This window comes from Miniopterus schreibersii, assembly GCF_964146895.1.
Source record: "Miniopterus schreibersii genome assembly, chromosome: 19".
NCBI lineage: Eukaryota > Metazoa > Chordata > Mammalia > Chiroptera > Miniopteridae > Miniopterus > Miniopterus schreibersii.
In genome coordinates, this window is record NC_138119.1 from 13693238 (window position 1) to 13720993 (window position 27756).

The 27756-nt window shown below is 36.2% G+C and overlaps 1 protein-coding gene across 5 annotated transcripts in view; it reads right to left on the reverse strand.

The window, feature by feature from the left end:
* The window catches only part of ASH1L (ASH1 like histone lysine methyltransferase), a 109314-nt gene that overhangs the window by 32645 nt on the left and 48913 nt on the right, over positions 1-27756 (reverse strand). For 4 of the 5 annotated variants that reach the window (XM_081122247.1, XM_081122248.1, XM_081122249.1 and 1 more), the window contains 3 exons: positions 24142-24883; positions 16597-16776; positions 1009-1103 (listed from right to left, as the gene is read on the reverse strand). In XM_081122247.1, the coding sequence (XP_080978373.1) occupies positions 1009-1103; positions 16597-16776; positions 24142-24883 (1017 nt within the window). The remainder of the gene's footprint in view (positions 1-1008; positions 1104-16596; positions 16777-24141; positions 24884-27756) is intronic. The other variant, XM_081122251.1, reaches the window with a different exon arrangement.

Here is a 27756-nt window from a genome sequence, read left to right on the forward strand (position 1 = left end):
TTTAATATGATTTTGACATTAAGCTCATTCTTGAAGGATGAGAGGAAACCAATCATGAGAAGAGTCTGAAGAGATTTTCAGGCAATGGGAATAATAATAACAATCCTTTTGTGGGAAAGAGTTTGGTATACTCTAGGGTTGGAAAGATGACCAGCATGACCAAATACAGTGACTAAGGGAAAGACAGAAATAGGTACATGGGAAATAATGGGGCAGTCAGGGCCACATCACTCCTAAGTCAGAATAAGGGGTCTGTAATTTACTCCAATGGTAAGCCACTAAAAGATTTTAAGTATGATCTGTTCAAGTTATAAAACCATTTCTCTTTTTCTGTGTGGCGAGTGGCGTGGAACAACAATGGAAGTGGACAGAGCTGTTAGAAGGCTATTGCATAGTGGCATGGACTTGGGTGATAGCAATGGAATTTGAAGAGAGTATGGAAATAATAAAACTTGGGAGATGGACTGGATAAGGCAATGAAAAAAATGGGAGGAATTTAGGATGACTTTTAGGTGCTTTTTACTTAGTTGGTAAGCTTCACAGTAGGATCCTAGAAGGTACTGTTATCCAAATGTGAAACAAAGCCTTGACATTTTCTCAAAAAAAAAAAAAAAAAAGAAAAAAGAAAGAAAGAAAGAAAAATCTTGCTAGATTTTCAAGCAGATAAATGATTAAATCAGGAAAAGCAGGGGGCCTTTTTCTTTTGAACACAGAAAACATATGAAATCGAAATGATGAAAAGTTGGGTTTTTCTAGATGATATACTCAGAAAATCAAATGCTACAGATACAGTGTTGTTTACTGAAACTCCAGGGAGTAAGAATTATGTCATTTTGACTCCTAGACAGCAAAGAGTCTGCAGAATTCTTTAGAGTGAGTATAAATTAAATGGTAGAAAAAGAGCTTAACCCCACTAGAGATACAGAAATAATAAATAACAAGAACATAACATTTCACCCAAACTCAAGAAATATCATTTTTTCTCAGCAACATATTATGTATACTCACCAACATGAATGGGGGCTGGAAATAATCCATATTCATGCTCTCCTGGAGAGTATTCCAGCTTTTCTTTCTTTAATTGAATCAATCGGCTCTTTGGGCTATGATTAAAAAAACACACATAGTTAGAGGCGGTAACATTTTCTCCTGTGCTCATATATAGAAAACAGATCGTTCTATCAAGAGTATTTGCTTTAATAGTGGCTTAAATCTTCTTTTAAATTTTTTTATTTTAAAGAGAGGAAGATGGGGGGAGAGAGGGAGAGAGATTGATTTATTTCACTTATTTATGCATTCACTGGTTGATTCTTGAATGTGCCCTGACAGGGGACTGAATCTGTAACCTTAGTCTATCAGGACGATGCCCTGAGATACCTGGCCAGTGCCAACACTGGCTTAAACCTTAAATGCATATTTTTGGAGGGCTAGTGCCTTCATATATGAAGTACCTTCATATATTTTTAAAATCTACATTTCTGGAATAGCCTTTTAGGAATTATACATGAGGAAGAAGAATTGTTAGCATTCTCTAACAGTTCTGCAGAAGAAACCTCAATTTCAGATCTGATCGTAATGATTACCATATATTTCACTAACAATTTATAGTTTATAAAGTACTTTCACATATTATCATTTATATCAATCCTCTGAAGTAGGCAAGAGGAAATGTTAACTCTAGTTTACAGATTTTGAAAACAGATGCTTATGAGATTAGGTGACTTGTCTTAATTTTATTAACTGGTATGGAGATTTAAGATGAAAACCTCAGTACGAGCCCTTGACCTAGAATCGAAACCACACTCCTTTGGTGTCTGGGCCGACTTAACCACTGAGCTACACGGGCAAGGATAAAATCTCAGTTTCTTGCTCAACTCCATTTACTTACTATTCTCTTTATTTCATTCCACAATGTTCTTATAGGCTTACCTCTTCCATGTATCTTACTGGTTTGTGCTCCTAATGTTTGGTATGAGATCAATCTCAAGAGATTTCACAAACATGTAACAGGAAGAGAAAAAAAGGGGGGAAAAAAGAAAAATAAAAGAGGAAAAAAGGGCTCTAGGAGAGCCTTGTTTAGTCGACTATGATTTTGTCTTAAAGTTCCAATAAATAAAGCAAGGCTGATATATTTCTTTTCTCTACGAATGACAACATATTACCTTTTAAAAAACAAGTCTACTCTATTATGTAACAAGTAGGTAAACTAATGCAAATTTTGCAAATGAGAAAACTGAGGCCCCAAAAAGTTAGTTATTTACATGCTCTGAAGTTCTTAAATTTGAATACTGGTTCTTTTTAGTGGACCATTCATTTGTTTACTCAACAGCTACTGAGCACTCATCAAGTCCAGGTCCTGTTCTAAGTGCTAAGAAACAGTGGTAAGACACTTTACATTCTACTTGGATAGAAAGACAAGGAAATAAGAAAACAGGAAAAAAAAATTAGCAAATAATAAATGCTAGGCAAACAATTAAAATGTGATAGAAAATAATATGGAAAGTGTTTTCTAAGGACATGACATTAAGCTAAGATGTAAATGTTCCTGAGGTATCAGTTATGAGAGGATCTGGGAAGTGGAAAAAGATCAGGCAGAGGAAATAGCTGGTGTAAGATCAAAGTCAGAATGAGATTGGAGAACGAGAAAAAATGAAATGTGGTTGTAGCAGTCCAGATGGAATCAGAAACTAGGTCGCATAAAGTTTTTAAAGCAGTGGTAAAGAGTTTGGGAAACAGTTACAAAGGAAGAAAGGAAAGATGCTAGGTTGTTCTACTTACCCAAATGATTGTGCACAGAAAGATTAATTTTTAAAGCCAAATAAAAGGCATATTTTTTCATCATAAAAGTCAAATATGTAGATCAAGAAAACTACTGTGTTTACAAACAAGCACTCTGTATTAAAGAAAATTTGGTCTACGCTTCATTACATTCAAGATTTATACAAACTGATTAAACAGAGAATATAAAAGTTTTAATTTAGCTAAAACAGGAATGGAAGCAAAACAGGCATTTTACCCTGCTACCATTAGGGTAAGCAAGCAAACAGATAGCAGTCAGGGATGAAAATATTTGGCACCCTAAAGCGAACGAACATACAGTACTACAAAAAAACAACAAGGGTAACCTGTATAGTTCTAGTCCCCCAAATGAATGAAACCTTGAATACATCTCAAGCACTGAATGGCTCCCTAACAAAAACAATTTTATCCCTGACATTGCAATGCTGATGTCTAAAATACATGATAATCATGTCAAAAACTGTTTTCCTAGTTCTTGGCCAAGTCTGGTTTGGTTCTAATTTAGGCATGGCTGCTTATTTTTCTGTTGGTGATAACTAGAAGGGACTTTCTATTACTTTTTAAATTCTTGGTTCTGTTTTGAGCTCTGCATAGCAGCAGATTAAGAGAATTAGGTTGTCTTTGTCAGTTTGTCTTGGAGATTCTGAACACTCCTAGCATTTTCTGTGACATTCATTTGTTTGTACGATACTTAGTTCTAATCACCCAGGAGAAAAACCTTTATACCTGTAGGAATGAAGACTAGCCACTTCAGATATAAAACTGCCATAACTTAATAGTAAATTAAACAGTAAATTTTTGTGATAGGTTTTACTTTTGACCTATGGCTTAAGTTGCAAAAATGAGACTAGTAGATTTTTAAAAGATTAATTTTTATCTTTATTTAATTTATTGGGGTGACACTGGTTAACAGGATCATATAGGTTTCAAGGTTTCTATTATACAAGATCTATATATTGCACTGTGTGCCCAACAGCCAATGTCAAATCATCTTCTGTCACCATTATTAGGCCCCCTTCACTCCCCCATCCCTTTCCCCCTCTGGCAACCACCACACTACTGTTTGTGTCCATGAGTTTCGGATTTATATCCAACATATGAGTGAAATAATACAGTTCTTAGCTTTCTCCTACTGACCTATTTCACTTAGTATAATATTCTCAAGGTCCATCCATGTTGTTGCAAATGGCAGTATTTCATCTTTTCTCATGGCTTAGTAGTATTCCATTGTGTATATGTACAACATCTTCTTTATCCAGTCCGCTATGGCAGGACACTGGTTTATATCCATGTCTTCACCACCGTGAAAAATGCTGCAATGAACATAGGGGTGCATATATCTTTGCAAATACATGTTTTCAAGAAAATACTCAGGAGAGGAATTGCTGGACTGTTTTCCATAGTGGCTATACCAGTCTACACTCCCACCAGCAGTAAATGAGGCTTCTCTTTTCTCTACAACCTCTCCAACTTGTAATTACTTGTCTTGCTGATAATAGCCATTCTTACAGGTGTGAGGTGGCTTCTCATTGTAGCTTCCATTTGCATTTCCCTAATTGTTAGTGAGGTTGAACATCTTTTCATATATCTGTTGGCCGTTTGTTAGTCTTCTTAGGAAAGGTGTCTAAGTCCTCTGCCCATTTTAAAAATTGGGTTGGTTGTTTGGTGTTGAGTTTTATGAATTCTTTATATATTTTGGATATTAACCCTTTGTCAGAGCTCGTTTGCCTTTCTTTTGCTGTTTCTTTTGTTGTACAGAAGCTTTTTAGTTTGATACCACCCCATTCATTTTTGCCTTTACTTTCCTTGCCTTTGGGGTCAAGTTCGTAAAATGTTCTCTCCGACCAAGGTCCATAAGTTTAGTACCTATGTTTTCTTCTATGTAATTTATTGTTTCAGATCTTACAGTTAGATCTTTGACCCATTTTGAGTTAATTTTTGTACCTGGGGACAAACTGTAATCTAGTTTCATTCTTTTGCATGTGGTTTTGCAATTTTTCCAGCACCATTTATTGAAGAGGTTTTCTATTCTCCATTGTGTGTTTCTGGATCCTTTGTCGAAAATTACCTGTCCATATACGTGTGGTTTTATATCTGGGCTCTCAATTCTGTTCCATCGATCTGTGTGTGTGTTTTTCTGCCAATACCATGCTTTGTAGTTTTCAGTATATAAGTCTTTCACATCCTTTGTTGTTTACTTTTCCATTTTGTTGTGTCTTTTTCAATCTCTTAATAATGCTTTGTAATTTTCAGTGAACACATCTTTCATGTTCTTTGTTAAGTTTATTCCTAGGTATTTTATTCTTTGGGCTGCAATTGCAAAAGGAATTTTTTTTTCACTTCTTTTTCTGAAGTTTCATTGTTAGTATAAAGGAAGGCAATGGATTTTTGTACATTGATTTTGTACCTGCGACTTTACTGTATTTGTTTATTGTTTCTAATAGTTTGGTGGAGTCTTTAGGGTTTTCTATGTACAGAATCATGTCATTGCAAAAAATGACACGTTTACTTCTTCCCCATTTGGATGCCTTTTCTTTTTCTTTCTTCCTTTCTTCCTTCCTTCCTTCCCTCGCTTTCTTTCTTTCTCTTGCCTTAATGCTCTGGCTAGGCCTTGCAGAACTATGTTGAATAAGAGTGGTGAGAGTGGGCACTCTTGTTTTGTTCCTGATTTTAGAGAAAAAGCTTTCAGTTTTTCACCATTGAGTATAATATTGGTTGAGGATTTGGCATGTAGGGCCATTATTATGTTGAGGTACTTTCCTTCTAGTCCTATTTTATCAAGTGTTTTAATCATAAATGGGTGTTTTATCTTATCAAATGTTTTTCTGCATCTATTGATAAGATTGTATGATTTTTTCTTTTCTTTTGTTATGTGGTGGGTTACACTGATTGATTTGCGTATGCTGAACCCTCCTTGTGCCCCTGGGACGAACCCCTCCTTAATCCGTGATACATTATTTTTTGGAAGTACTGTTGTATTTGACTTGCTAGTATTTTGTTCATCATTTTTTGGAAGTACTGTTGTATTTGACTTGCTAGTATTTTTTGCATCTGTATTCATCAGAGATGTTGGTCTGTAGTGTTCTTTTTTTTGTTGTTAATCCTTACCCCAAGGATATTTTTTCTGTCGATTTTTAGACTGAGTAGAAGGTGGGGAGGGAGAAGGAGGGAGGGAGGAAGAGGGGGAGAGAGTGAGAGACATCGATGTGAGAGAGACACATCAATTGGTTGCCTTCTACACCCACCCTGACCAGGACTGGGGATCAAAACTGCTACCCACATACGTGCCCTTGACTGGGAAGCAAACCCGTGACCTTTGGTGTGCAGGCCAATGCTCTAACCATTGATGAACACCGGCCCAGGCTCTCTGTCATTAATTTTTGACAGTTTTAATACAAAGTCTTGGAACGGGGCCTCTTTGGATTGAGGTAACTAGGTGTTCTGTTTGCTTCTTGGATTTGAGGGCCTAGTTTTTTCCATAGGTTTGGGAACTTCTCATCCACTATTTATTTGAATAGGCGCTCTGTTCCCTTCTCCCGGTATACCTATTATTCTTATACTGCTTTTTTGATGGAGTCAGATAGTTCTCATTGAGTTGTGTGTTTTTTTATGCTCAGGTCCCTGTCTTCTTCCCTCTCTGTCATTTCTAGATTCCTATCTTTGAAATCACTAATAATTTACTCCATCTGGTTGGTTCTTTCCCTATGCTCAGTAGTTCACTCCTAATCTCCTTAATTGAATGCTTCATTTCCAGGATTTCTGCTTGGTTCTTTTTTAAAGTTTCAATCTCTTTGGTAAGGTACTTGTTTTCTTCATTAATTTGTTTTCTGAGTGCATTAAATTGCCTGTCTGTATTTTCTCACATCTCATTGAGTATTTTCCTAAATGCAATCTTGAATTTTCCATCATTTATATCACACATTTCCACATGTTCTAGTTTGCTATCTGGAGGTTTTTCATTTTCTTTCTGAGCTGCCTCACTACCATGGTTACTCGTGATATTTGCTGGTCTGCTTTGTCTAGGCATTTATGTATTATTGGCTCTTCTCTAGCAGTTTCTCTGAAGAGGTCTTTCTACTATTTCTCAGTAGGTAGTGCACAATCACAGTATATATTTTTTAATCTGTGAAATCTTATAGCTACCTCTGTGGCTGCTGTCAAACAGTATAGCCCCGCTGTTTAGGGGTGGGATTTATTTTGCCTTCTTGGAAATAGTGACACTGGATCTCTGTGGGGTCTCCTCTGACACGCCCCAACTGGGGATCAGTCACAGAGGGAAACAGTGATTCTGCTGTAATAGCTCTCGGTTTGTAGATCAATGTGTTCCTTGACCTGACACCAAGGGTGATGGAAGTCAAGTTTTGGGAGTCCAAGGGGTGGCAGGGCTCTGTCCCATTTCTTTGTCTGAAACACCAACCACCCAACAGTGGTCAGCTGTGGCAGAACCTCTGTGCTGTGTTCTTGTCCCAGTCTCTTCGTTTGCTCAGCAGCTGTTTGCACTGCTCACCCTGCATGGAGTGACCACTGAGACTGTCCCTCCTGGCTGAAGGATGCACCAGTTACCATCGGCTTCCTCCTCTCTTTGGCTGACCTGGCTGTGAACTACCAGCTACAGGGCTGTGTCTGTGACCATCTGAGCTCTCCTCTTGCCATGCCTCCCCATTTGTTATTGTTTGCCTACCTTTAGATGCTTCAATGAGCGGGTCTCTCAGGCATGTCTCTATATTGAGCAGAAAATCCTTTGAATTATAGTCTATCAGTTTATTAAAGTTTCAGGGGGAGATACAAAGGTGATCTCTCACGGCTGCCATTCCTCTGACGCACTAGTTCTATGTATATGGGTGTGAATTTTAAAAATCCTTTGCTTTTCTTATAAAAAGAAGGTAATCTGTCTTTTATATTCCATTTATAAATGTAACCCATTCAGTATTTGTGGCTAGCTTTCTCTTCTGTTGGTAGATTAGTGGTTTTACTAATTTATATCATTTGGACGCAATATCTAATTAATACAGGCAAATCCATGACCAAATAAGAGAAACAGTATACAAATATTTATGGGGGGAAAAAGCTAGGTTTTCTAATAATCATTGTTAAGTGCTATTCAGTTTATTTTAAGTATTATCTATAATAATTTCTTGGCTTTAGGCATTTGCCACCTTATTTTCAAATTTTGTAACCTAGTAACCTATAATGTAGGACCCAATCTCAAAAGAATAAAACTATTAAGATGTCTTCTATTCTTACACCATATACTAGAATAAACTCAAAATGGATTAAAGACTTAAATGTAAAACTCAAAATCATAAAACTCCTAGAAGAAAACATAGGGAGTAAAATCTCAGACGTTTCTCTCAGTATTATTTTCCCTGATATATTTCCTCAGGCAAGGGAAACAAAAGAAAAAACAAAACAAAACAGATGAGACTATATCAAACTAAAAAGCTTTTGCACAGCCAAAGTAAACAACAAAATGAAAAGATAACCCACTGAATGGGAAAATATATTCGCCAATAATACCTCTGAAAGGAGTAAATACCCAAAATTTATAAAGAACTCAACATAAAAACAAACAATCTAATTAAAAAATGGACACTTCTCCAAAGAGTACATATAGGTGGCCAATAGACATATGAAAAGATGCTCAAAGTGACTAATCATCCTAGAAATGCAAATTAAAATCACAATGAGATACCACCTCATACCTGTCGGAAAGGCTATCATCAATAAAACAACAAACAAGTGCTGGCAAGGATTGGAGAAAAGGGAACCCTCATGCATTGTTAGAGAGAATGCAGATTGGTGCAGCTACCTATCGAGAATAGTATGGAGATTTCTCATGGAACTGCCTATGACCCAGTGATTCCACCTCTGGGTATACAGCTGAAGAAACCCAAAACACTAATTTGAAAGAATATATGCACCCCTATGTTCACTGCAGCATTATTTATAATAGCCAAGCTATGAAAGTAACCCAAGTGCCCATCAATATATGAATGGATAAAAAAGTGGTATATATATATATATATATATATATATATATGTGTGTGTGTGTGTGTATACACACACACACACACACACACACACACACACACACAAAATGGAATTGTACTCAGCCATAAAAAGAACAAAATCTTACCATTTGCAACAGCATAGATAGGCCTAGGGAATATTATGCTAAGTAAAATAAGTCAGTCAGAGAAAGACAAATACCATATGATTTTACTTGTATGTGGAATCTAAGGAACAAGAGAAATAAACAAACAAAACAGAAACAGACTCAGAGATACAGAGAATAGACAGATGGCCGCCAGAGGGAAGGGGATTTGGGGGAATGGGTGAAAAAGGTGAAGGGATTGAGAAGTACAAATGGGGCGCTGGCTGGGTAGTTCAGTTGGTTAGAGCATTGTCCTTATACAACAAGGAAGCAGATTCGATTCCCACTTAGGGCACATGCAAGAATCAACCAATGAGTGCACAAATAAGTGGAACAGCAAATCAATGCTTCTCTCTCGCCCCCCACTTCCTCCCTTTCTAAAATCAACCAATCAAATAAAAAATAAAAAAGTACAAATTGGCCCTGGCCAGTGTGGCTCACTTGGTTGAACGTCGTCCCATGCATTGCAAGGTCACCAGTTTGATTCCAGGTCAGGGCACATACCCAGGTTTTGGGCTTGATCCCCAGCAGGGGGCATGCAGGAGGCAGCTGATCAATGATTCTCTCTCATCATTAATGTTTCTCTCTCCCCCCCTTCCTCTCTCTGAAATCAATAAAGATATATTAAAAAAAATATAAACCATATGATTTTACTTGTATGTGGAATCTAAGGAACAAGAGAAATAAACAAATAAAACTGAATGTAAATAAGTGAAATGAATTCAATGATTTTAAAAAATTAGAAGTACAAATTGGTAGTTACAGAATAGTCATGGGCATGCAAAGTATGTAAAACAAGGAATATAGTTAATAATATTTTTATTAGTAGTATGGTGTCAGATAGGTATTAGATTTATTGTGCTGATCACTTCAGAAGTTATATAAATGCCTAATAACTGGGTTATACATCTGAAACTAATATTGTATGTCAATTGTAATTGAAAAATAAAAAAATATTTAAAACACTTTAATATCACTAGAGGGGGCTAGAGCAACACAGCTGCTGCCTATTCAAGGCTAGCTACTAACACATTTTCCTTAGCCATAAAACTGGACATAGCCAAGCCTCTATAAAAAATAGAAAAGAATGTAAATGTGATTATGAACTCCCTCTCAACCCTTTTCCATTCCTAAGTGGCATACTGAGCTTTCATAATTGATGATGTATAATTCCTGAGAATATAAACAGGGAAGGTCTAATATGTTCTACTCCACATTAGGAGCCAAATCACATGTGGAGAGCTCTTTAATCATCTCTGTTAATGCAATCTTATTTGCTCTTTTTATAAAAACAAGCAACTTCTGAATGTGGTTGTTGACAACCACATATATTATTTATAATTGTCAAAATGATTTTTTCCTAGGAAAAAAGACAAAAGAGGCTCTTCATAGATTAATAATGATGGTGACTGCAGAGAAAAGATAGAAAACAGGATTTAAAAGACATAATTATAAATGTATGTATTCAAATAAAGATGTAATTTGGTCCTGGCTGATTTGACTCAGTGGTTAGAGCGTCAGCCCTCAGACTGAAGGGTCCCAGGTTTGATTACGGCCAAGGGCACGTACCTTGGTTGCAGGCTCTGCCTTGTGTGCAGGAGGCAGCCAACTGATGTATCTCTCTCACATCGATGTTTCTCTCTCTCTTTCCCTTCCACTCTCTCTGAAAAGCAATGGAAAAAATATCCTCTAGTGAGGATTAAAAAAAAAAATGTAATTTGTAACATCAATCAATAACTTAAGAGAGGGGGTGTGTAGCTTTCTAGAAGTGGTTTTGGTATGTGATTGAAGTTGGTGTCAATTCAAATTACAGTTATATCTTTAGGAAGTTATATATAATCTCCATGGTAACCACAGAGTAAATAGCTATATAATATATACATAAAAAATAAAGGAATCAAAATGTCACTACAAAAACAACTAAGTTCAAAAGATGGCAGTAATGGAGGAAATGAGGAACAAAAAGCTCTAAGAAATGGAAAGTAATGTTTTCATTATTGATTTAAAAAAAAAAAAGTACCATTATGTAACAAAATGGAACGTATTAAGTCCTTCCTTATTGATAATTACTTTAAATGTAAATGGTTGAAACTACCCAATCAAAACGCAAAGAGGAGAAAAATGGATAAAAAATATGATCCAACCATGCTGTTTACAAGAAATTTACTATAGATCTAAAGCACAAACAGGTTGCCTTTAGTTACTATTCCATGCAAATAGTAACCAAAAGAGAGGCTGGGAGGTTATACTAATAATAGACAACCAGGTATTAACCTATGATCCAGGAGATCAAGGTTCGATTCCTGGTCAGAGGACATGTCCAGGTTGTGGGCTTGATCCCCAGCAGGAGGCGTGCAGGGGGAAGCAGATCAATTACTCTCTCTCATCACTGCTGTTTCTCTCTCTCTCTCTCTCTCCCCCCCCCTTTCCCTTCCTCTCTCTGAAATTAATAAAAATATTTTTTAACAAAATGTTACAAGAGACAAAGAAGAACATTAAATATTGACAAAAGTCCATCTACCAAGAAGATATAACAATTATAAACATATATTCACCAAAGAGAACCCCTAAAATATGTGAAGAACACAGTGACAGAATTGAAGGGAGAAAAAGACAGTAGTACAGTAATAATAGTCGGAGACTTCAATATACCAATTTCAATAATGGTTTAGAACAACCATACATATCAATAATGAAATATAAAGACCACCACCCCAAAACAGCAGATTATATAGTTTAGTCAAATGCACATGGAAAATTCTCCAGGACAGACCATATGTTAGGCCATAAAACAAGTCTTAATATAAAGACTGAAACCAGCCTGGCCAGTATGGCTCAGCGGTTGAGTATTGACCCATGAACCAGGAGGTCATGGTTCGATTCCTGATCAGGACACATGCCCGGGTTGGGGGCTTGATCCCCAGTAGGGGGTGTGCAGGAGGCAGCTGATCCATGAGTCTCTCTCATCACTTACGTTTCTATTTCTCTCTCCCTCCCCCTCCCTCTCTATGAAATCAACAAAAACATTTTTTTTAAAAAAAAGACTGATATACAGAATATCTTTTCTGATCACAAAGGATTGAAATTAGACATGAATCACAAAGAAAACTAGAAAATTCACAAATGTGTGGAAAACAATATACTATTAAACTATAAGTCAAATAAAAAATCACAAGGGATACTGGAAAATACCTAGAAGTGAATGAAAATGAAAATACAACAGTGCTTAGAGGGAAATTAAGAAGTAAAAACACACATTAAAACAGATCTCAAATCAATAACTTAACAGCACAATAAACAGTCAATTGTACAGCCACTGTGGAAAATTTGGTGGTTCTTTAAAAAGCTAAACATAAAATTATCATATGTTCTAGCAATTTCACCACTCCTGTGTGTGTGTGTGTGTAAAAGATTGAAAACAGGGACCTGAATAGATATATGTATGTCAATATCCAGTGCAGGATTATTCAGTTGCCAAAAAGTAGAAACAAGCCAAGTATCATCAATAGGTGAATAGATTCCACTTTGTCATGGTGTATGATCTTTTTAATGTATTGTTGAATCTGATTTGCTAATATTTTGTTGAGGATTTTGACATCTATGTTCATCAGGGACACCTAGAAAAATTTAATCAAGAATGATGGCAGTGAAAGACAAATAATCCAATTAAAAATGGACAAAGGACCTGAATAGACACTTCTCCAAAGAGGACATACAGATGGCCAATAGACACATGAAAAAATCTTCAAAGTCACTAATCATCAGAGATGCAAATTAAAACCACAATGAGATATCACCTCATGCCTGCCAGAATAGATACCATCAATAAATCAACAAAGAACAAGTGTGGGTGTTGAGAATAAAAATAAAACGTATAAAAAAGAAAAGAAAGAAATTTAAAGAGTCCATGCTTTCCAACATCCAGTCACTATTTATCACCTTACTTCATGACATTACTTCTATCCTGAAAAACCTCAAAGGTGTCCTGCTTTCTAACTGGTCTTCTAACTTCTAATATTTTCTCATCTAATTCATCTTCCATACCAATACTGTTGTTGCATCTTGATGCAATTTTGGTTGAATCACAGTCTGCCTTTATAGCTGTTTCCACCACCCCCTCCCCATGTATCAGGGCATGAACCAGGCACAGGCACAGACTAAAAGGCAACATGGGATAAGCAAGGAGCTACTTTGTTCCTGGCAGATATGACCACAAAAACCAGTGCAACTCTACCCAGGTTAGGGACACCACTCATAGCTTTTTAAGACCTTTAATGATTTAGATACAAAAGGGAAACCTTACTAATATGTGGACTCTAAAGAACAAAACAAAAAAAATAGACTCATAAATACCGAAAACAGTCTAATGGTTGCCAAGGGAAAGGGGGTTGGAGAGCAGGGTGAAAATGGTGAAGGGATAAAGAACTACAAAATGGTAGTCACAAAATAGTCTGGGGATGCAAAGTACAGCATAGGGAATATAGTCAATAATGTTGTAATAACTATGCATGGGGCCAGGTGGGTACTTGAAATATCAGGGGACCACTCTGTAAAGCACGTGATTGTCTAGCCACTGTGCCGTACCTCTGAAACTAATACAGAATAATGAATGTAAACTGTAATTGAAAAAAAAAAAGAGTAACCTTGCAATTTATTTGTAACATTCTGTAGCTCAAAAAACAAATAGGCAGAGCATGGAGGAATTTCAGGACGGTGAAACTATTCTGTATGATATGATACTCTAGCGGTGAATACATGTCATTATACATTTATCAAAACCTACAGAATGTACAACACCAAGAGTGACCCCTAACGTCAACTACAGGGTTATATAAATGTCTAATCACTGGGCTGTACACATGAAACTAAGATAATATTATCCGTCAACTGTAACTGAAAAATAAAATATTATTCAATTAAAAAAAATACTGATGTAATTGATGATATTGATCTTTTGATGCACAGTTTGATTTTATTATTAATCTCTCATTTTTAGGGGTTTAACCCAGAAAAAACACATCAGTAAGCACAGAAGTAAAACTTGAACCATATTTTTTTTAAGCAGAAAACTTGATCAACATATTTTTGCTTTCTCTACTCAGCAAAAATATTGCTTTAAAATTGTACCTGTATTAGATCTTTCTAAAATGCATTCCATTTTCTCATTTGTAGTGACAGAATGCTAATTTTTTTCAGACATTATTATATGGAATAATGACCATAATTTTCCAGTCTTCCCTGTGGCTGAAGTGTGGTTACATGACTATGTTCTGGCCAGTGGCTATAATTAGGTTTTGAATTTTCCTTTCTTAGTCATTTTGGGCTGCTATAACAAATTACCACAAAGTGGCTTAAACAACAAACATTTATTTCTCACTTTTCTGGAGGCTGGCAAGTCCAAGATCAGGATTAGGTTTTGGTGAGAGCCCTCTTCCTGGTTTGCAGATACCGCCTTCCTGTTGTGTCCTCACATAGCAGAGAAAAATTCTCTCTCTCAGCGTCTCTTCTTCTAATAGGACTAATCCTATTCAGGAGAGCTCCATCTTTATCCCCTAATGACCTCCCAAAGGCCTTACGTTCAAATACCAACACTCTGGGGATTAGGGATTCAGCATGACTTCTGAGGGGGGACATACTCAGTTGTGGTGTTTCCTTACCAAAAAAGTGCATGTTTTTACTTCCTTTTCTGCTCTCTGTAATGCAGGCCTTATGGCTGGGCTCTAGCAGCTATGCTGAAACAAGAGGACAAGATATAACGACAGGAATGCAAGCCTGGTGCTGAAATGAAAGAAGAGAAAAAAAGGACCCTAGGTTCCTGAAGACACCGGGAAGATACCGTATTAACCTTGAACTGTGTACTTCACAACTTCTTTTACATTAGAGGAAAATAAATGTCTATCGTTTAAGTCTTGGTTATTTGAGGATTTCCTATTACTGGAAGCTGAAACTAAGTGTAATGAAACATGTTCATGACCAAGAAGGAGGAATAGAATTTATAGAGTTTATGTGCTATCTACTTCAGTGGCGAGTCAATGAAAAACCTTTTCAGTGCAAAATAAAGTGTTGTGATTTACATGTTGATCACTCAAACCACAAGTCAGATGTATCTCTAAAGTCTAAACTCATCCTTCAATGTCACTTTCTTGACTAAATTCAGACCCTCATCACCTTTTTTTCTTCTTTAATCCTCACCCCAGAATATTTTTTCCATTGCTTTTCAGAGAGTGGAAGGGAGAGAGAGACAGAGACAAACACTGATGTAAGAGATACACACCAACTGGTTGCCTCTCGCATGCACCCTGACTGGGGGCTGGGGATTGAGCCTCAAACTGAGGTATGAGCCCTTGACCAGAACTGAACCTGGGACCTTTCAGTCTGCAGGCTGATGCTCTAACCACTGAGCCAAACAGGCCAGGGCAACCCTCATGACCTTTTGATGGATAGTGAGTTTCTGCCGTTAGTAACTCTCTCATTCAGTTCACATTCTACTATGTTGCCAGACTTATCATCCTAAAACACAAACTTATATTTTTACTTCCTTTCCTAAAAATACCATTTTCAATTTCCTTTAGCTTAATGGGATAAATACCTTACAGTCAGTCTGTCCATGGTTTGTGGTTGCTCAGTGTTCAGTTTGTTCTGGTCGGCAGTTAAGTTGCCTAGAGATCAGCTGGGATTCTGAGAAACGCTTATTGTCCACAACACCCACTGCACTTCAGAAAAGTGTCAGTGTTGAGTCGTTCTAACATATGAAAAAGCTTTACAACCTAGTACGTGTCTTTGCACAATGCTCCTCTCCACCCAGAAAACTACTATGAAACCTCCATAACCCAACTCAACTATATTCTATGTTTTAATTTTTTTATTGATTTTAGAGAGAAAGAGGAAGGGAGAGAGAGGGAGGGAGGGAGGGAGGAGAGAGAGAAACATCGATTTGTTGTTCCATTTATTTATGCACTCTATGGTTGATTCTTATATGTGCCCTGACTGGGGATAAAGCCTGCAACCTTTTTTTTTTAATAAATTAAAAAAAAATATATATATATCTTTATTGATTTCAGAGAGAGGAAAGGAGAGGGGGAGAGAGACAGAAATATCAATGACAAGAGAGTCATTGGGGATCGAGCCTGCAGCCTGGGCATGTGCCCTGACCAGGAAATGAACCTCGATCTCCTGGATCCTAGGTCGATGCTCAACAGCTGAGCCAGGCCTGGCCGGGCAAGCCCACAGCCTTTGCACATCAGGATGACGCTCTAACCAACTGACCTATCCAGCCAGGGCTATAAAATACTTCTTATTCAATGACAGTTAGTTGATATCCCTTTGGGGGCTTTAAAACTTCTCAGTTAGTGCTTATCAAGCTGTACTTTCCCAAGGAAATATTAAGTTTTTTAAAGTAAGGTATAGTTTACAAAGTGCTTGGAACAAAGAAAACATTCAATCAATGAGGAATGAATGTAGAAAAATCATCAAGATTATTTTAGGTACATGCATAATGCCACTATTTTTAATTAACAAAAAAAGCACCATTAGAATACATATTATATTTGTATTGTGTTTTATGATTGTGTCAAAGTGTTTTTTCAAACATGGACGAATAAAAGGTCTTTAAAGGATGTCAGCTGACAGGTACTATTACTTACTCTGTAGTTTTGTAAACATCAGAATACAGCCCTGCTTTCTGATACTTCTTCTTTGGGGGGCGTGGGGCCTTCTTTTCTCTTGGGATGAGAGAAAGCACAGGCTGCAAGGTACTTTCAGGTTCAAGAGGTTTGGCTGGGGTTTCAGGAGGACTGGGAATTTCAACTGCTGCTTCAGTAAAGCTATAAAAAGAAGTTTAAAGATAATTTTATGGTGAAAAAACTATTTTCCTGCAAATGATTTTCTATTTTTAAAAAATAACAGCAATTTTAAAAAGGAGATATGGAATCTTCCTCATCTGGCCATGCTGAAGTAACAGATACCAGACTTGTCCTCCTGACAGAAACTAACAGAAATACAGTAAACTACTATAGACTTTGATAATATTTATGAAACAATCATCAGATATCACACGACAGTTAGTGCAGCACTGTGATCCCTGAGAAAAACTGAAAAACAAACAAAACAAATGGGGGGGCGGATGAGTCCTATAAAAACTTTGCCTTTACGAGGACTCTGGTAGAGGAAGTAGAACAGTTGAAAAGAGAGAACGATCAGAGTACAGAGAGGTGAGGCCGCTGGAAATCAGGGGCAGAGTATTGGAGTGAAGGAAGTTAAGGAGAAAAAGAACTGGAAACCTGCATATGGATCTCCTTTAGTATACTGCTAAATACTAAGTTGTGCATGTGCAGGGTGAAATTCTACATGGCCAGTCAAAGAACTACCAGAGTACTTTAACCTGAACAATTCCCAGAGCTCATACATGATGATAGATAATCAGATTCCACTAGGCAGAGCAGAAAGACATTGCCCAATACCAGGGACATTCAATAGAGATCCCAGAGGGTAATAGTATCCATTTTTGTACAGCTTAACTATCCCTGGACTAAAGGCAGGCCCTAATGGAGCTTAAAAACAAACTTCAAAAGAATCCAAGCTGATCTACAAGTAACTTAACTGCCTACCAAAATAAATTAAATACTACAAAAAAAACAAAAACCAGACACAATAATGCGACATTAACAATGTAAAAAAATTCATAATGAAAAAAAAATTTAAAGAGTAATGGTCAAAAATTTTCCAAATTTGATAAAAAGTATAAACTCAAAGTTCCAAGAAGCTAAACAAACCATAAAGAAAATAAATTGAAATAAAACAAGTAAGGGATATCATAATAAACTTGCTGAAAACTATTTGATGAAGAAAATAAAAGGCCAGAGAAAAAACGCACGATATATACAGGAGTACAAAATTAAGAATGAATGCAGCTTTCATGTACAAACAATGCAAGCCAGAAGGCAATGAAATAACATCTATAGTACTAAAAAGGAGGGGGGTGGGAAAGGCCTCTAAATTCATTAAGAATTCAAAATAAATAAAAACCATCTTTAAAAATTAAGGTGATTCCAGTTCTAGGCTATCTAAAAGGGAATTGCTAGATTATATAGTGTTGATTTGTAACATTTTGTTACAAATACCAAAATGTAAACATTACATATTATAAATTTCCTCTCCCAGTTTATAGCAGGTCTTTACATGTGATGTGTGATGAACAGAAATTCTTAGTTATAATATAATTCAGTATACTAATTTTTACCTGTATGGTTACTGCTTTTGACTTCTGTTTATGAAATCCTTTCTGACAAGGTCATGAAGTTTTTCTCCTTCCATATTAGCCTTTAAAAGTTTAAAGTTTTGCTTTTACATTTATGTATTTAATCAATTGGGAATTAATTTTTCTGTATGGGATAAGACAAAATCTAATTTCATTTCCATTCCTGCACAATACCAAATTTTGGGGCACAAGGTATTGAATATTGTTTTCTTTCCCCATTAGTATGCAGTGTCAACTCTGTCATACAGCAAGCTTGCATACATGCATGGATTTGCTTCTCTTACCCATACAGTTCCATACTAGCTTAATATACCATATCTTGAAATTAAGTCTTGGGACAAAATCATCGTTTTATTCAGTTAATTCCATCCTTAGGGATATACCTTAGAGAAATTAGTGCCCAAATCCACAATGGACATTAGAGTAATATTAAGAGCAGCATTTTTAGATAATAGCCTCAAACTGGAAATAACCCAACATTAAAATGGAAAAACTGTATTATAGACAAACAATGGATTGCTATACAGTAACAAAACAAAGGTAACTACAGCAACATGCAACAACAAAGATAGTTTAACATGTGTATGTTGAGCAAAAAATGTGACACACAAAAGCGTATGCCTTGTGAATTCCATTTCAATGAAGTTCAGGAAGGATAAACTAAACTACATGGTCTATGGTTACATACTTAAATGGTATAAAAAAGGTAAAGATGCGGTGTCCTTAAAAGTTAGGAGACTGACTATATCTACTGGTAAGGAAGCAGTTTATGATTGGGAAGGATCATGGGGTGCTAGCAACGTTCTATATAATCTTCCGTTTTATATCTACATGTGTGTTAACTTTATTAAAAAATTTTGAAACTGATGACTTGCTCTGGCTGAGCAGCTAACTCAGCTGGTTAGAGAGTCGACCTGATATTCCACGGCTGTGGGTTTGATTTCTGGTCAGGGCACAAACAAGACCAGTGGATGCAAAAATAAGTGGAACAACAAATGGATGTTTCTCTCTTTTTCTCTCTAAAATCAATCAATAATTAAAAAAAACAAATGGATTACTTATATTTATATATTTTCTGTATGTGTATATCTTCCTCACTCCCCTCATATTGTCTAAAGTGTATTAAGCAGACTTAAATATATATATTTAAATATATCTTTATTGATTTCAGAGAGAGGAAAGGAGAGGGAGAGAGAGAGAGAGAAACATCAATGATGAGAGAGTCATTGATCGGCTGCCTTCCGCACGCCCCCGACTGGGGATCGAGCCCATAACCTGGGCATGTGCCCTGACAGGGGAATCGAACCCCAACCGCCTGGATCCTACGTCGACGCTCAACTGCTGAGCCACGCCCAGCAGGGCTGATATTTTTCTTTAAAGTGTGGTAGAACTCTCTTTTGAACTGTATGGTCCTGGTGCTTTCTTTGTGGCACAATTTAAAATTATAGAATCAATTTACATAACAGGAGCACTCAGGCTATGTCTTCTGGGGTAGGTTTTTTCCCCCTAGAAATACATACATTTCAACTGAATTTTCCAATCTGTTGGACATAAAGTTCTTATAGTAGTCACTTTAAATTTTTTTTAAAAAATTGATTTTGAGAGAGAAAGGAAGGGAGAGGGAGAGAGAGAAACATTTATGAGAAAGAAGCATAGATTGGCTGCCTCCTGCACGCCCCCTACTGGGGATCAAGCCAGCAACCCAGGCATGTGTCCTGACCAGGATTCTAACCGGTAATAATCTGGTGCATGGGACGACTCTCAACCAACTGAGTCACACCAGCCAGGCTAGTAGTCATTTTTTAATCTCTCATATATAGCTCTCCTTTTTAATTCCTAATTTTATTATTCACTTTCTCTTTATTAATTACCAGAAGTTTGTATATTTATTTTTTAATTTTAGAGAGAGAGGAAGGGAAACACCCATTTGTTGTTCCACTTATTTATGCATTCTTTGGTTGATTCTTGTATGTGCCCTGATAGGAGATCAAACTCACAATCTTGGCAAATCGGGATGATACTCTATAACCAACTGAGGTACCTGGCTGGGGTCAAAGTTTGTATATTTCTTAGTTTTCAAGGAACTTTGGTTTTCAGTGATTTTCTCTATTATACTTTTATTTTGTTAATTCAATATATATGTTTTATTAACTTTCTTCACCATTTGGGGACTTATTTTGTTTAACTAATTTATTAATTAGTTACCTAGTTCATAAATTTTTAAGCATTTAAAATGATATAAGCATTAAAGCCTGTGAACCTCCCACTACATACCGCTTTAGATATAAGCCATAAGTTTCACTATGTAGCACAGTATTTAGTTCTAAATATTTTTATTATGATTTATTTTTTACCCCTCCCCCCTTTTTTAAAGATTTTTAATTGATTTTTAGAGAGAAAGGAAGGGAGAAGGACAGAGAGAGAAACACTGATCGGCTGCCGCCTGCATACCCTCCAACGGGGATCAATCCTGAAACCCAGGCACGTGCCCTCACTGGAATGGAACCAGCAACTTCTCAGTGTATGGGATGACACCCAACCAACTGATCCACACTCGCCAGGGCTACCCAAGTTTTGAAAACTTATCTTTTTTCCTTTTAGAACCAGAAGCTGAATCCAGTGTAGAACTCAGCTCATAACCATCATACCCTTCTTTTGCATTCTGGTTTGTTATTAATCACAAATAGTGACCAAGCTCTTTAACATGGCATACAGGCTTTCTGAATGATCTGGTCCCCACAACCTTTCCCCTACACTCATTTAACACTATACTACTCTAATTCACTTTGTTTTGGCTGCAAAAGCTTTTTTCAACTTCTCTAAACATCCCATGCATTTTCACACTTATCAGCCTATAACGTTTGCTCTAGCTTTGTTCCTTTAAATAACATATAATGTGTATTCTTAAGATTGTGGCATACTCATTATTACTTTCACAGGAAAAATAAATCAATTACCTCTATGATATATCCTCATAAACCTAAATAACTTTTTTTTGGTTTTAAATATGTCTTTACTGATTTCAGAGAGAGGAAAGGAGAGGGAGAGAGATAGAAACATCAATGATGAGAGTCATTGATTGGCTGCCTCATGCACGCCCCCTGCTGGGGATCAAGCCTGAAACACAGGCATGTGCCCTGACTGGGAATCGAACTGGGATCTCCTGGATCATAGGTTGATACTCAACTGCTGAGCCACACCGATTGGGCTGAATAACTTTTCATAATAGCACTTAGACTTTAAGATCCATGAGGAAAGGGAATATATCTATAATTACATATATTTTATCTATCTTCAGCACATGGAATAAATAATTTTGCAATAAATACTTATTAAAGAAAGAAATGAATAAACTCCTGCTACATAACAAGTATTATAGTAGGTTCCAGTTAGAGAAAGGTGAAAAACTGCTGTCTCTGGGAACTCACTGTGTCATGTCCCTTCCTGCACAATCTCTTTAGCGTAGAAACTGTATCTTTCTCTTCATAATCTCATCACATTTCAGAATATAGTTTTGTGGAAAATAACTGTGTTTAATATTGCTGACAATGACACTAGAATTAATTGGGACAAAAAAAGCTTACGTGAAATAAAGCCTTTTCTCTTTGAAGCACATTTCTAAGATGAGCCTTCCTAAAGTGAATGATCAAGATGTTATGAACTGTCACTTTCTAAGTACAGTGAAAGCAGAAATCATTCGCTTTGTAGAAGGATTTTAAAGCTTCAGTAATTAAAACAGAATAACAGTGATACTGAAACAGACTGGTGGGAAGAGCATATAAAAATCTGAAAAAAAGACCCTAAGAGCCAAAGAGATATAAGAATTTAGTATACAATAAAGGTGTCATTTCAAATAAGTAGGGAGATGATAAAAAATAATAGTGGTAAGATCATCACATAAAAATTTGAAAACAGTAAATCTCTTTTTAAATTAAATTTTTCTTTTGCCTTTCTAAAAGAGCTGAAATAAAACAAAAGAAAAACACTACTAAAATCCACTGGGAATACAAATATAATTACCTGCAACATAAAAATAGCCATGCTTACAAATTTGTGACCTTGATAATGACTGGCCATAAATATAACATTAACCCATACCTTACATGAAAGTAAATTTCAACTGATTTAAGGTCCTACATCTAAAAAAGTAATATGCAATCTACCGAAGGAGAATAATTAAATAAATTATGATATATTCTTAGCATGGAGTAGGATAATTGTATGTACTAATGGCAAGATCTCCAAGATACATAAAGAAAAAAAGTTAAGTTAAAAAATTAGGTATAGTATGATACTAATTACATGAAACAACAGCTCTGCATATGTTCATATTTATAAATGCATAAGAAAAGGCATCAAAGGATACATAATATCCTGTTTAACACTTTTACCCATGAGAAGAACAGGTCTGGGAGGATGAGATCACATGAAAAAAGAATTTTAACTTTTGAATCAGTAAATTTCTAGTTTCACTGATTTACTTATAAGCATGTATTACTCATGAAAAACACTGAAATCCCATACATTCTCTAGAAAAAAACAAGAGTTTTCACAGATGTATGCATAGAGAGGTATGAAAAACCTCCCAACAAATAGGATTCACCAAGGCAAGTGATAAGAGAAAAAGGCTGATTAACTGTTCTGCTGATGTATGGCGAGAAAATATAAAGAAAACCGAATGTCAAAGAACAAACATGAAGAATTAATAGTCTGACTGTATGAGCACTTAAAAAATTAAAGAAAAAACAAGTAAGGAATATAAACAAATACTAATCTTCTACACACAAATAAGTGCGAATTGAAACAAGTAGGAAGTAACATTAAGGAAGTACATTTCACCTGTATCAGGTTGATAATGATTTTTGAAAACATAATTTTTGCCCTAGTTGGTTTGGCTCAATGGTTAGTTAGAGTGTCGGCTGCAGACTGAAGGGTCCTGGTTCAACTCTGGCCAAGGGCACATTCTTCGGTTGCAGGCTCAATCCCTGGCCCTGGTCGGGGCACATGAGGGAGGCAACCAATTGATGTGTCTCTCTTATATCACCTTTTCTCTGTCTGCCCCCCTTCCACTCTCTCTGAAAAGCAATGGAAAAAGTATCCTCCAGTGAGGATTAAAAAATAAAAACATAAAAAAATTACTTAAAAAAGACAATTTTCAGGGTAGATAAGGTGGGGTAAATAGTATACAACTATTACTGTGTAATGTTAGTAAAGGTATAAACAGGTGTGGCTTTCAAGAGGGTAATTTGAAAATATATGTTAAAAGACTTAAAATGTACCTAGCAGTTTCAATCTGTATTTCTCTCACTGTGAACAAGGGCTGTAATGTGAATGAGACCGAGCATGATGCATTTAGTAAAGCTAAAGCCATTTGCAAATGGTGAATATAGTACTGATTCATTTAAAAGTATCAAATAAACCTTCAGGTAAAGAAATGGTTGGATAGAAAACAAAAGGATTAAATGGTTTTGTGTGTTTTTTTTGGTTATTTTTGGCTTTCTACTCTATACCTTTAAGAAAAAAGTAAAAATATAAAAAGGAAACTATGAAGAAAATAAATCTAACATGCAGGAAGATTTAAAAATTATTTGATGACAGGATGAAAAGTTTAGAACACAGTAAAGATAAAAGTGTGATAGTAAAAATAATTCTACTTACATAACTATATACTCAATAAAATATATAATCTCTCTGGGCCTAGATTTCCCCATCTGTAAAGTGAGGGTCTTGAACTCGCTTATTACATCCCCTTTGCTTCTTAATTATTTGTAATTTTGGAAAGCCATGAATAAGAACACTTTAAATTGAACAGAGAAGAGTAGGTCTTATATAATAAAAGATTTTAACATTAACTGAATTATGCAGCTGCACGGATATGTTACACTTGTATAAAAGCTAGTTTACTCAGATAAAATGTTAAACAAGGAATTACCATTTAGTATGCTCTTGTTCTTCTTGTTCTGGAAATGGCTTCTGTTTTTTCTTGGCCTGTTCTTCCAAAAGCCAACTTTTCCTCTTCAACCCCTTCTTATGTTCTGAATTCAGGTTTATACTCTGAACAACAGCTTCAATGACATCTGTAACTGTATCAGGACCAAGGTGTAGTGCTGTTCCTTCTTCGCCTTCATTCAATTCTGGGCTGACAAACTGGGTAGCCTGGAATGCTTGCATTGATACCACCGCCTGGAGGGGACATTTCCGAGGTCGACCTGGTCTGCGTTTCACAAAGTTATTTCCTGTCCTGGCCTGTCTTTGAAGTTTTTTGGCTTTTAAAATTTTATTGACATGGTCCAGATTTTTCTTGGTGGCCAAGATTTTGTCATAATTGCACATTTTCCGAGCTTGGCGCTGCATAGCTTCCACTACACTTCTCTTTATATGATGAGGGGAACAGCTGCTTGGCAACTTTTCAGAAAGGAGTGAAATGCTATTACTGCAGGAGTCACTGGGGACTGCAGGCACTAGAAGGCTGTCTGGTTTTCCCAGGGTTCGCTCCTTGCTATGGCTATGGCCTGGACTGGAGGAAGGTGGCACAGAGGCAGATGCAATCATAGCATCAATATTTTTCTCCAGGGGCTCTTGGTCCTCATGTTGTACCATCCGTTGCAGCAGACTATCCACAGAGTCATCCCCAGAAGAAACCAATCTTGGACTTCGAGAGGGAACTCCATTCACTAAATAAGATGACAAACCACACACATATAAAAACTGAACACAGCTAATTATTTAACTATCTCTTTATATAGGACAAAAGACAAGAAATACTGCTCTATTTTTCACAGCAAGATTAAACATCATAATATCATATGCATTAGTCTTTCACAGGCAAGCTGATAGCATACCTTCATGAATAGATACATTACAGTAACCATAATAAATTCAAAATTGGCCCATATTTCCTTAATGATATGTAGGTTAAAACACAACAATTCTCACTCTTTGAGATGAGGAACAGAAAGAAGAAAGAATTAATTTCTTCAAAAATCAAGGTCCAAAAAATAAAGGACACGACAGTGAAAGGAATACTGGCTTTTGGATAAAGACCTAAACTTTAAATACAGATAATATTGCTAGTTCAGTACTTTTTCTGCCAATGTCACAAGTGCAAAGGAATAGAAGTGAAGCTCTTTTCTTAGATAAAGCTTTAAAATTATAATAAAAAAATCTATACAGCTCTGGCCAGGTAGCTCAGTTGGTGAGTGTCCTACCAATATGCCAGGTTGGAGGTTCGATTCCAGGGCAGGGCACATACAAAAATCAACCAATGAATGTGTAAATAAATGCAACAACAAATCAATGTTTCTCTCTCTTTTGTCTCTCTCTCTCCCCGCCTCCTTCTCTCCCTCCCTCTCTTCTACTCTCTCTTAAAAAAATCAATGGAAAAATTATCCTTGGTGAGGATTAAAAAAGAGAAAACAATCCCATTTATAACTGCATCAAAAAATATATACCTGGATATATAAGACAATGGAGAAAGAAACTGAAGAAGATACAAATACACGGAGGAATGTATCGTGCTCATGGATAAGAATTAACATAATTAAAATATTCGTACTACCCAAAGCAATCTACATATTCAATGCAATCCCTACTAAAATATCAATGGCATTTTTCACAGAACTACAATAAATGGTTTTAAAATTTATATGAAACCACATAAGACCCAAATAGCAAAGCAATCTTGAGAAAGAACAAAGTTCTTTCTATACTTACAAGGCTATAGTAATTAAAACAGCATGAACTAGCATAAAAACAGACAAATAGACCAATGGAACAGAACAGAGAGCCCAGACTATAAACCCACACCCATATGGTGAATGACATAAGAGGCAAGAGTATACAATGGGTAAAGACAGTTTCTTCAATAAATGGTGTTGGAAAAACTGGACAGATACATGTGAAGAAAAAAAAAAGAAACCAGTTTCTTACACCATATACAAGAATAAACTCAAAACAGATTAAAGACTTAAGTGTAAGACCTAAAACCATAAAACTCCTAGAAGAAAACATAGGCAATAAATTCTTTGACATCACTCTTAGTCATATTTTTTTGACATGTCTCCTCAGCCGAGGGATACAAAAGGAAAAATAAATGAATGGGACTACATCAAACTAAAAAGATTTTACACAGCAAAGGAAACCATCAACAAAACGAAAAGACAACGTACTAAATGGGAGAAGATATTCACCAATGATACATCCAATAAGGAGTTAATATCCAAAATAAACACATACAACTTAACACCAAAAACCCCGCAAACAAGCCAATAAAAAAATGGGCAGAGTATCTGAATAGACATTTCTCCAAAGACATACAGACGGCCAATAGACATATGAAGAGATGCTCAGTGTCACTATTCATCAGAGAAATGTAAATTAAAACTTATTTATCACCTTAAGTTTATCAGAATGGCCAGCATCAATAAATAAACAAACAAGTGGTGGCAAGGACAGAGAGAAAAGGGAACCCTTGTACACTGTCGGTGGGATTGTTAATTGGTACAGCAACTATGAAAACAGTATGGAGGTTCCTCAAAAAATTAAAAATAGAATTACCATATGACCCAGCTACTCCTAGGTATTTAACCAACAAAATCCAAAACAATTCAAAAAGATATCTGCATCCCTATGTTCACTGAATCTTTATTTACAATGTCCAAGATATGGAAGCAACCTAAGTTCCCATTGATAAAGACGATGTGGTACATATTTACAATGGAATATTACTTGGCCATAAAAAGAATGAAATTTAACCATTTGTGATAACATGAATGGACCTAGAGGGTATTACGCTAAGTGAAAGTCAGAGAAAGACAAATACCATATGATGTCACTTAATTGGGAAATCTGAAAAACAAAAAAAAAAACACCAAAACAAAAAACAACTAAATGAACAACAAAACAGAAATCTTCTCGCCGGGCCAGGGTGGCTTAGTGGTTAAGCATCAGCCTATGATCCAGGAGATCTCAGTTTGATTCCCGGTCAGGGCACATGCCTGGGTTGTGGGCTCGATCCCCAGCAGGGGGCGTGCAGGAGGCAGCTGATCAATGACTCTCTCTCCAGAAATAAGCAATTTATAAGTTTAAAATGTTGCACTATTGTGAGCAGTGTCATGAATCTCATGTAGTCCCTCTCTGTCCCACATGGGAGGAATCATCCCTTTGTTTAACATATCCAGCTGTACATGCTATCCACCTCGTTAGTTAGTAGCGTTCTATGTTATCAGGTTATAACTGTTTCCATATAGCAGTGCTTGTGTTCAATTAAGTGTTATTATTTTACTTAATAACAGCCTCAAATTGCAAGAGTTGTGATGCTGGCAATTGGGATATGTCAAAAAGAAGCTGTAAAGTACTTCCTTTAAATGAAAAGGTGAAAGTTCTTAAGTTCTTAATAGGGAAAGAAAAAAAAATCATATGCTGAGGTTATAGAAATCTGCAGTAAGAATGAATTTTCTATCTGAGAAACTACGGAGGAGGAAAAAGAAATTCATGCCAGTTTTGTTGTCACATCTCAAACTGCGGAAGTTATGACCATGGTGAGTGA